This window comes from Watersipora subatra, chromosome 7, assembly GCF_963576615.1.
Source record: "Watersipora subatra chromosome 7, tzWatSuba1.1, whole genome shotgun sequence".
In the NCBI taxonomy this organism is placed as follows: domain Eukaryota; kingdom Metazoa; phylum Bryozoa; class Gymnolaemata; order Cheilostomatida; family Watersiporidae; genus Watersipora; species Watersipora subatra.
In genome coordinates, this window is record NC_088714.1 from 47,972,406 (window position 1) to 47,983,780 (window position 11,375).

The window sequence follows — 11,375 nt, forward strand, 5'->3', positions numbered from 1 at the left end:
AAGACAATCATAAACATAATAGAAAGTATTGAAGTGAAAAACAGAACGAAACGAGTGGTAAAATAAAGGGGAAGGAAGTCAACATTGACAAAAATAAGCAAATAAAAGATTAGAGTGGAAAAAGAAACATAGTGGGAAAGAGAAAATTAGTGTAATTAGGATAGGAGAATAATTTTGGGATGTAAAATAAGGAAGAATAGGAAAAGTAATGATGATGGAAAGGGAAGAAAAGAGATGGTGTAGTAAAAATGAGAAAAAAAACAGATGGTGTAGTGAAGGTGGGGAGGAAAACAGATGGTGTAGTGAGGGTGGGAAGGGAGGAAAACAGATCATGTAGTGAAGATGGGAAGGGAGGAAAACAGATGGTGTAGTGAAGATGAGAAGGGAGGAAAACAGATGGTATAGTGAAGATGGGAAGGAGAGAAAACAGATGGTGTAGTGAAGATGGGAAGGAGAGGAAACAGATGGTGTAGTAAAGATGGGAAGGAGAGAAAACAGATGGTGTAGTAAAGATGGAAAGGGCAGAAAACAGATGATATAGTGAAATGGAAAAGAAACAAAACAGATGGTGTAGTGAAGATGGGAAAGGAGAGAAAACAGATGGTGTAGTAAAGATGGAAAGGGCAGAAAACAGATGATATAGTGAGGGTGAAAAGGGAGGAAAACAGATGGTGTAGTGAGGGTGGAAAGGGAAGTGTCAAAAATTAGAGAAGAAAAGAATAGGAGACACAATGTAATAAAAGAATTAGACTTTCACTAGAACTAGTATCAGGCCTCCAACCGGATTTGTATCGTGACAACGCCATTGATCCCTTGAGATTCACATTCATTCAATGAACCAGAGAAAAAGAGCTGCATTTCTAATATTGTTTAATGAAGTTCCGATAGCAAAACTGCTGTCAAGCCACAAAAACCTCCAAGTCATGAGATCAAAATTTGACGGAAGTTGGAGAAACTCTTGAACATATTGTGTAGTTAATAACATAACGACAAAAAGCAAATAACTATGATCGTGTGTAGGTTTGTTAACAAATACATCTATGGAAGCCGAAGTAAGAATAATGGTTAGAGTACCTCAGCAGTTCCTTTCTCTCAAGCAGTGGATTCACTCTGGCACATGCATGTCCATGTTCTCTGTAGGCTTTCACCAGCGAAACAATTGGCACTGTATCCTTTGTAACAACAACACTATCTTGGACTATAAATACACGTTGACAAATTATAGTAGCTACATCCATAAAACAACATTGCAAGACATCATGTCTAAAGAAGAGCTAAAGAACAGACTTGTTATAGGACCAAGTTTTATGCATCTCTAATTAACTTTAAGTGAAGTATTTTACAGAGACGTCCATTTCTTCAAGCTATTAGGAAACTAAATAAATCAGCCTGGATAATAATAATTTTACTTCGACCTTGAGTTTCCATTTCTACAATTCATTACAGTATCAACTTAATATCAACTTCATGACAATACTGAGCTAAACGTGTAATTTGAAAAGTCATGAAAAAACACAAGATCTGCTGAGTGAATTTAGGAAGCAGAAATCGAATGCGTCTCAAATGTGAACATTCTCTCAGTTTTCGGGCATTATTTGAAAAGTTAAGAAGACTTTAACACTAAGTTAAGAAAAGTTAATTAATCAGTTAAGAAGAGTTAAGTACTAAGTTAACAAAAGCTAAGCAGTAAATCAAGCATGGTTAAATACTAGAGAAGAAATTATTGATGTCAAATCATATTTTGTAGTTACAAAAAGTTCGTTCAAGAATCAGCATAAATGATAGAACAATCGATAACAAAAATAAAATGATAACAATCAGGAAACATCATGACAATTTAAAAAATAACATTGATAAACGAATTATAACAGAACATAAACACAACCGACAGATTGAAGTGGGTTGTGTACTAGCACCAGGTCTAAACTGCAACCAAAACATAAAAAGCTTTACAATTGCTGTCGTGGCTAGGATAAAGCCAGTTTGATATTATTTACCCAACTCTGCTTGCTGGGCTTTAGGATTAAAGCCAAATGCAGCAGATTCAGCTCTGTAGCCTCGTATTTCTTGACACACAATTCTGCTTGACAGAGTATGATGTGACCAAAGTCTTCCAGCTACTCGTAAAAGGGACATCATTGGTTTGTTGTATCCAGCATTAGACTAACAGTAACATCTTCTCAGGTTTAAACTGACCTCCTGCTGCAGAAATGAGATTATTTGACGATCGTCTAGCATTAGTGTTTTAAATCATGGTATCGCAAAAAAGACAGTGAATAATTTCAAAACGTGATTAGTTTCCGTACACAATAAACTGAATGCTTGTTAGATAGAAAAATGTACTGCGTACCAAAAAAATTTTTATGAGCTTATCTGGTACATTATATGAGTAACCTGGCTCTGTCAGACTGGACGTGTTGCGAAATGCATTCCTTCAGGTTAATCTGACAGTTCCACAAATGGTAAATACTGAGAACAGGGTCACCTCTACACTACCATACTGTTTGAGCCAAGCATGCATCATTAAGATGCAAGTCATTGTCGATTTTGACGGACAGTAAAAAAAGGTGAGTAAACAATTTGGAGGAGTGATAAGAATTTCTTTCACATCATTTGCAAAGACGAGTAGTAAAGAATAAGTATTATACACTTGAAGTTGAGTTTTCATGATAATTTGAGGATTGACCAGGGAGTGATTCATGATGCATTGCAATTACTTAGTGTAACTCCTCAGTATGTTTAAAGATAAGCCCAAAACATTTACATTTTTGTATCTAATGGCCAAACTTTATCTCAGCTATTTTGTTACAAATTTTGCCTGGCAGAAACATATAGGGTATTGTGAGTTGGGGGTGAATAAGAGTTATTGGTCAGCTCTTCAACAATATAATCATGTTCATTTCATTAACATGGTAACAGCAAAACAGAAAATGTAACCTTGACAGTTTGAATTACTTCGCCATTTATAAACATGATTGAGTCGTTACTGTTGTACATCGTTAAGTACCACAATAAAATAATATCATAACCATAAAACCATATATTTGAACGATGTATTGAGTTAAATTATTTATTCTATTTTCTGATACATGCTCTAGCTAAATTTAGAGGTTCCAATGGATTTCTGTTTGCCTGATGGTACTTCAAGTGTTGCTTACTCAATTTTGCAAAGCTGTATAATTTCGGCATCTGCTCAGTAATAAGCTAAATAATGCCATACTATGTGACATATAAAATTTCGTATTAAGTGAAGTCAGTTACACTCAAACCCAGAATTACGAAAGCAACTAGTTCAAATGGAAAAGTCGCTATACAGTCGACAGTTCCAATCACTTATACGAGTTGATAGAGATTTTTTTATTACACCATTGAGCTTGTATATAGGTTACCAAACCAACGAGCTTTAGTTTGTAGTGTTTTGAAACATTTTAAATATTTCTTTATATCATGCTAAAACATTCTCAAAGACAATGCCAATATTATTCACGACATCGTCGGAAAAAAATGGGCAGAATGCCTAAGACACATCATTCCAACATCTTGCAATGCTTAATATTATAACTATAAATAGCTAACGTTTGCTTTAAATTTATTTTTCATTGATTTCGTCAAAATCAAATCTTTTAGACAATATCTGTGCTAAGAAGAACAACATGAAAACATACATTTGCAAAAATAAATATGCCTGTCCTTTTTTAACAGCTATAGCTTTATCTATATTCTATTTTGGAATGAGTGAGATAAGCCGCCGGCATGATGAAAACATCTTCTAGGTCCCGATTAGACTTATGTCAGCTACCAGTCATATACAGACTAAAAATCAAACTTTAGTGTCTCGGTAATGGAAGTGTCAGCCATTTTTGAGAGCATTAAACACGTTGGTAATTACACAATTCCTGGAAACTGACTTGATAATAGATTTATGGTGTCGTTAAATGATTGAGCGAAGGTAGCTATTATTTCTTACAAATTATGACAGTTATCTTGAAAATATTGTTTTACAAAACTTTAGAACAGCCTCAACAAACCATGCAAGACTTTGAATGCACTATGCCAACACCATAGCAATGTGCAAGCCAAAAATTGTTTATGTGATGACAGGTGTTATGTTGAAATCAATCCAGATTTAAAATCTTAAATTTGATATACTCTACATTATACGAATTCTGGCCGTATTTAAACCAACAAACTGTCCAATTTTAACAAATATTTGTTTTGATATGCAAAGTAATTGTCAACATTTGAAGTTCAAATTTTTTTGAAAGATTGCAAGTCTTGTAAATAGATATACATGTACATATATGTATGCAGTTCTTCAAATAGTATGGTTCTACATTGCTCAAATACTATAAAAAAGTACTTCATACTTTTCTTTGTTATTATAAAATTATGCATTTAATGTAGGCTAGTGCAAATGGTAGTATATGTAAAAAAATACAGTTGGCTGTGCTTTGCTTAAAACTAAAAACAAGTTAATAGAAAACATCAGAAAATATCTTCAAATCAATTTTTTTTAATTTCAAGAGATGTATAACAATTATTATAAAGAAGAAAGTAATACTAAGAATTTTGAAAATAGCTGGATGTGAAGAGTAGCCGTGATAATTAAATCGATAAAATTAAATATAAATTAAATAAGTTATATCAATTCATAATATTTCTGAAGTATATATTAGACTAGCTATGTATTTGTATGGTGACCTCTATCTTCACCTGTCTTTAATATGAAAACAATGTAAAAATTAAAACCTTCTTTAATTAATAGTACTTTAATTATGCAATTACTTACATAGGATTTAGTTTTTAAACTTGAAAGTTTACAGGGTTTATGTAATGCATTTGTTATATCATCTTATATGTGATTACTTGAAGTATTTTTCATGTGGTTGTTTGGGCAGTAGAGTGAAATAAACAAAACTCAATCAGTTGTGATAAAAGCTTTTGCTTCTATAAACAACTATTTCAGCATATCAAACAAATGTCAGTGCAGATTAACATTATATGTTGAAGTGTAACTGCAATTGATTATATTTTGGAACAATCTCACATACCACTATATAAGTTATTGTAACTTCAACAAAAACATTTCAAAATAAAAACAGCTTCAACTACAATAGTCATGGTCTGTTTGCCTAGCAAGTTTTTATGAAAAACACCCGGCAGAGTAAATTTTATTAAAGAATAGCATAATTTAGCAATAATAACTCTGGAAAATGATTAATGCTGTTGACAATGATTTCTGTAATGCTAATTTTATCTTTGGTGGCTCTACTTGTATTATCCAATGTGTTTATTGACTAAACTATCTCTTTCGTTATTTATGTAAAACTGCAATGGCATAAGCAGTGAACTTTATGCTCTTTAAAGCTACTCAGATTAGAGCTCTTGGTTGAATGGTTTTTTAATGTACAAGTACTTGACGATGTCTGATTAATATGATATTTTCATTCCGTGTCTTAATTACATGTATAAGTATAGCAGATTATAGCATTGTGAGATGATAGTTAAATAATGCTATCACGCTGTTTCAACACGAACTCTGATGTGCTAAAATCATTAGCTGCAGTTTGAGTCGCATTGTCGAAGCGACAATATTGCCTAATTCCGAAAAAAAAAACATTGTGATAGAGCACGATTGAATCAAAATTTATTTACATTTCGACTGTTAACGTAATATGCATTACCATATAATTTTGCAGAGTAATTAAAAATAATCCAGTGTTAGTAGCTGCAAATGATTTTCACGGCTATCAATATGACTCTGGGTCTTTCACTAGGTCAAGGCTTTAGCAGAAATCGCATTATAACTCGCTCATTTTAAAAGTTGTCGTCTATAAATTTTATATGCGTCGCATTATTAAACAAAATAGACGTCACAGCGTTTTTACCACAAACGCATCATTGATGAATCTAGACTGGCGACTTGTATGAAATTTGCGGCTACCGTTCGATTTGAGACATGCGCTCGTAAGACACATGTGTTATAGAACAGGATTAGCTGATCCGGTGTAGTAGCGTGGAACTTCAGTCAAAACCATGGGTAGTACGCTCGTTGCATAATGACGAAGGGGAGCTATACAATGCCGTCTTTTGACATACTCAACCAAATCAATGTGTCAGACAAATTCATATAGCGGTTAAAGCGGTTTTTACAGTTTATCTGTAGTTTCGATAATAGATACTCATACATTGTCTTCCCAGTAACTGTTGTAGTAATGAGCTTGCTTTTAGTATCTGATGCTTAAAAAATTGTATCATAAATAAGCAATCTGTGTAAGATTGTGTAGCTGTATTATATGTACGACTGATTTGTATTTAGCCTAGTATTAATGACATCGAAGCCTATCAGCTGACTGTGACAGATCTAGAACACAAAAGGACAAAGGTATTGAGTGTGAGCAGAATAATAAAACAATACAAACTATTATATGTGTATAGAATGTTAATAGTCACTAATAAGCCTGGATGGCTTAGATTAAAAGTAATCAAGAAAGTTATTAAGCAAAGCAACTTCTATTATTTTATCTCCAGCATGTAACTTACTGCGCATGCGTAACAGGACACATAATCTCAAAGCAATTAAAAACAGTTAATCTCAAAGCAAACACAACATCTCTCCGGGACTATTATAAAAAGTTCGTAATAAAACGTAAACTAATAAATGTATCGAACAATACAAAATTCCAAACCACGAGTAATCCTCGGTAAATGAGTATAATATATTTGAACTGTTAAGACCTAAACTACAGGCCAAGCACCGGAACTCAAAGCGACTCATTAAGACATTACAAACTCTTTGAACTTCGATGGGAGTTTCCGCTCTCGCGAGCTAACTCGAGGGGTGGTAGTTTCAGGGACTAACTCGACGGGAGTTTGGGGAGTATTCGAATCAATCTTCTTAGCTACCGACACATGCCGCCTGATGGCACGGCCATTAGGACTAGAACAAACCATGTCAGACCCTTGGACATCGATTACTTGATACGGTTCTGGGCTATAATTAGTATCAAGTTTACCTTTGACCTCACATCTCATCACTACGGTATCACCTTGGCCAATTGACTGTTCTTTAGAATTTCTATCTGCATATTCTTTCATCTTTACTTTGTACTGCGCATCCCGATCTCTGGCTTCATCGACAGTACTGGGTGGATCACCAGTTAACATGGGTAGTTTTGTGCGCATTTCACGACCAAACATCAATGCAAACGGATTCATACCAGTAGCGGTGTGTGGTGTGGCTTTATATGCCATTGAAAACTCTACTAGGGCTTTCTTCAAGTCTTTTCCTTCAGCCTTAGCAATTTTGAGAACTTTCAGAATAGTTCGATTTGCTCGCTCGACCTCGCCATTCGCTTGGGGCCAAAGGGGGGTTGTAGAAATCCATTGAATACCACACTGACTGAGATATGACTGGAATTCGTGGGACACAAACTGGGGACCGTTATCAGACCTCAACAATTCAGGGTACCCGTATAAAGCGAAGATGCTTTCCAGAAACGAAACAATAGTGTCAGCTTTAGTACTCTTCAGAAACGAAGTTTCAAACAACCGACTAAAATAGTCAATCAACACAACGACAGAACGACCATCTGGAAGCGGACCAAGAATATCTATGCTACAAAACTTCCAGGGACCGTCGGGCATTTTAGTGGGAGTGATTGGGACAGGGGTACCATTGGTGCTCACAAGTTGGCAGGGCATACACTGACGACACAAAATCTTCGCATCTATCGATTCCGGGCCACCAGACTTTAAGCCGAAGCCTCTGCTTAGTCTTAACTATCCCCTGGCGTCCCTCATGGGCTAAGCTGAGAACCTGCTGTCGAAGACTACTTGGGACAAAGATCCGATCACCTCTAAGTACAACACCCTCACAACTACTCAATTCTGTTCTTACGGACTTGACAATAGCCGAACACAACCTCTAATCACCTGATTTGATAGCTAAATCTATCGCTTTCGTTTCATCACAGGACTTGGCAGCTTCCTGTATGTCCGGTCAATTCATGGCGCATGGGACAGCCACCTGAGCAACGGAACAGATAAATGAATCATCACTCAGAGGCCCTGAAGCGTTACTTTTCGATACACTGAGACGAGAAAGGGAATCAGCAATATTGTGACAACCCGGCTTATATTCCAAAGTAAAATAAAAACTGACGTCGCAAACTTATCCGCTCTAACCTCGGAGTAGGTTTCGACGTAGGCTTTCCAAAGATGCTTACTAACGGCTTATGATCCGTTATTAGCCTGAACATGGTGCCTAACAGGTACATCTTAAAATGCTCACAGGCAAACATCAAACCAAGAGCTTCCCTCTCCATTTGGGAGTATCGGGATTCAACATCCGATAGACGTCTATGACCATACGCGACAACTCGAGCAACACCACCTTGACTTTGACTCTGATACAGAACACAACCCAAATCCACAGGACTAGCATCCGCAACCACAGTAGTAGGGGCACCCTTATCATAGTATGCTAGTGTATCAGCATTTCCCATTAGGCTTTTGACCTTATCAAACGAATCTTGGTGCACCTTAGACCATTTAAACGAGACAGATCGTTTGGTCAGACCCCACAATGGAGCTGAAACTGTGGCCAAGTCACGAACATATCTCTCAACAAATTGAACTAATCCTAGAAATCCTTTCAGCTCAGCCACTGTCTCAAGGCTGAGACAGTGGCTGACACGATTGACTCAACTTTCGCAGGATCAGGAGACACACCAGAGTGAGAAAGAACATGACCAAAAAACTTGATTGATGACAAACCGAAACTGCATTTGGCATCATTCAGAGTGAGACCGCACTCAGACAGGCGCGTCATGACTTGCAGCAAACGTTCTCTATGTTCATCAGCGTCTTTACCGTACACAACAATATCATCTGCCATGTTCAAAACACCATGTAAACCATTGAGAATCTTTTGTATCGTATACTGAAACACCTCGAGGGCGGCTGATACCCCCATACCCAGTCTTTTCATACGGAACAACCCAACATGGCTAACAAATGTAGTAATATCTCGAGAACCAGGCTCAGGTTCGCTCTGGAAAAACCCTTGTTTTAGATCCAACTTCGAAAACACTTTAGCCCCATTCAACTCTACCAATATCTCTTGTATTGTTGGGACAGGGTATCTTTCCCGAATAATTGCCGTATTAGCCCTCCGCATGTCCACACAGAGTCTAATGTCATCACCAGCCTTAGGAACTACAACTAAGCGGCTAATCTATGTGGAGGCAACACCTTGCACTGACTCGATGATGTCTTCCTCTAACAACTTTGTCAACACATCCTCCACCTTTCTACGATAGCTGAACGGCAAACGCCTGACAGGTTGGGCCACAGGATCACAATGGGGGTCAATGTGCAACTTAACTTGCACGTCTCTAAGCTTATCAACACCATTGAAACACTCGGGATACTTGGCCTTTACAAAAGTCTCTAAATTACCACTACCATGTTCAGTCAAACTACAGACGTTATGATTCACATTGATAACACTGAGCTTACTAGCAGTATGAGCACTAATTAGATTACAGGCATTACCGTTGAATACAAAAAATGTAGCATCAGTAGAAACAGACTTTACAGTAATCCTAGCACTAAATTGACCTAACAGATCTAAAGGTGTCGATTGACCAAACGCGAACAGCCGTTTACTAGGGGGCTGTAGGTCTACATAGCCACTCATGGTATTGTAAGTGTTTTTATCTATAATGTTATCTACTGCTCCAGAGTCTATAAGAAACGTTATTTTCCTACCGTCGAGTAGAGCACTACACTTAGGAGCTTTAAACTCATGCTCATTGCTTACTGCGAACTCATGGTTAAAACTGTCCAGAGATGAAGTCGACTGAGGCGTATTATCAGAAACCACAAGCTCCTCACTGATAGCATTTGCACTAGACTTCTTCGATTTACGGCAGTATCTAGCACCAGAATAATGTCCCTCCTTATTACAGTCACGGCAGGTTTTCTTGAGAGCAGGGCAGTTTTCATCATTAGCTTTATGCCCTTCCTTAGAGCACCGGAAGCAGACTACTTTGGTACTACTAACAGCCGTACCCTTCGATTTACGATTGGAGCTTCTCTTCGGTTGTGATTGGGTAACTTGAGCAACCACATCAGTTGTGGTGGTACCAGGCCTAAGCAAAGCATTCTCTCTGTTTTCAAGCAGTTGTACTGTCCCGGCAACTCTCATAGCACCAGCTAAGGTTGTAACAGTAGCATCCTCAACAAGCTTGCGTGTGAGAACCTTATGATTTACTCCCGATATAAACTGTTCTAGCAAATTTTCTTCCAATCTACCTGCAAAGTTGCAATATTTAGCTCCTTTCCTGACACGAATTTGAAAGTTACTGATGGTTTCATTGTCAGCTCTAGAGATACTACGAAATTGAGTTCTTTCAAGGCGCTCATTTCTTGGAGTACCAAAGTGAGTGATTAATTGCTGCTGTACATCATCATATGCAACTTCCCGAGGTACTGTAGGTGAAACTAGATCCTTAAGAGTCTGATACTGGGTAGCACTGAGTCCCATTAAAAGTATAGGCACTTTATTTGCATCATCAGTAGCTGCTACAGTAAAATAACAATCCAGTCTCTCTAAATAGGACTCTATCTCTGTTCCCTCCTCAAAACTAGGAATTGATAACCCAGCTGCCATTATCCTCGTCGCCAATATTATATGTGTATAGAATGTTAATAGTCACTAATAAGCCTGGATGGCTTAGATCAAAAGTAATCAAGAAAGTTATTAAGCAAAGCAACTTTTATTATTTTATCTCCAGCATGTAACTTACTGCGCATGCGTAACAGGACACATAATCTCAAAGCAATTAAAAACAGTTAATCTCAAAGCAAACACAACACAAACCAACATGAAAAAATGCAACATATAAACAATATGAGAAAACAACATACAAACAATATGAAGTATTGTGTGAAAGACAAATGGCTTAAATTGTGGAGTGAAAGTTGATTATGGTGAGTAGTATGTTTATGCAGTGTATGTCTGACTCACCCTAGGAATTACTATGTAGAGTATGATGGTCGTTGAGTGTGCACACGGGCCCCCGGCACTAGATAACATGTATATACCTATAACATTTAGCTGATTAACATGTGTGTGTTTTTCTATGCTCCATGTGATTGTCACTGCGCATGAGTGATATATCCTAGGACACTTATGTATTCGCGGCATCTAACTTTCGCGTTTTCGCGGTTAAATCCTCTCGCGAAAAATTAATGAGCGAAACTAAACTGTCATAACGAACGAAAACGCAAAGTTAAATAGCTTTGTTCATTGATATCCACAATAAAATCGTAATATTAGAAATGCAGGCAACTTTCGTCTGTGGTTA

General features: G+C 37.1%; 2 protein-coding genes across 2 annotated transcripts in view; both read right to left on the reverse strand.

Annotated features, from left to right (window-relative positions):
- The window catches only part of LOC137401228 (2-oxoadipate dehydrogenase complex component E1-like), a 43,400-nt gene extending 37,661 nt beyond the window's left edge, over positions 1–5,739 (reverse strand). Inside the window, exons 1-3 of the mRNA XM_068087632.1 lie at positions 5,685–5,739; positions 1,998–2,202; positions 1,075–1,198 (exon numbers count right to left, since the gene is read on the reverse strand). Coding sequence (XP_067943733.1) covers positions 1,075–1,198; positions 1,998–2,139 — 266 coding nt within the window. The 5' untranslated portion in view covers positions 2,140–2,202; positions 5,685–5,739. The remainder of the gene's footprint in view (positions 1–1,074; positions 1,199–1,997; positions 2,203–5,684) is intronic.
- Positions 5,740–9,238: 3,499 nt separating this feature from the next.
- On the reverse strand, positions 9,239–10,678 carry LOC137400838 (uncharacterized). The gene has a single exon (XM_068087180.1). The coding sequence runs from the start codon at positions 10,676–10,678 to the stop codon at positions 9,239–9,241; it is 1,440 nt and encodes a 479-aa protein (XP_067943281.1).
- Positions 10,679–11,375: the final 697 nt, after the last annotated feature.

What these genes read in the sequence shown, in the direction of transcription:
- LOC137400838 (XM_068087180.1), bottom strand. Translation starts at nt 10,678, where the DNA reads ATGGCAGCTGGGTTATCAATTCCTAGTTTTGAGGAGGGAACAGAGATA.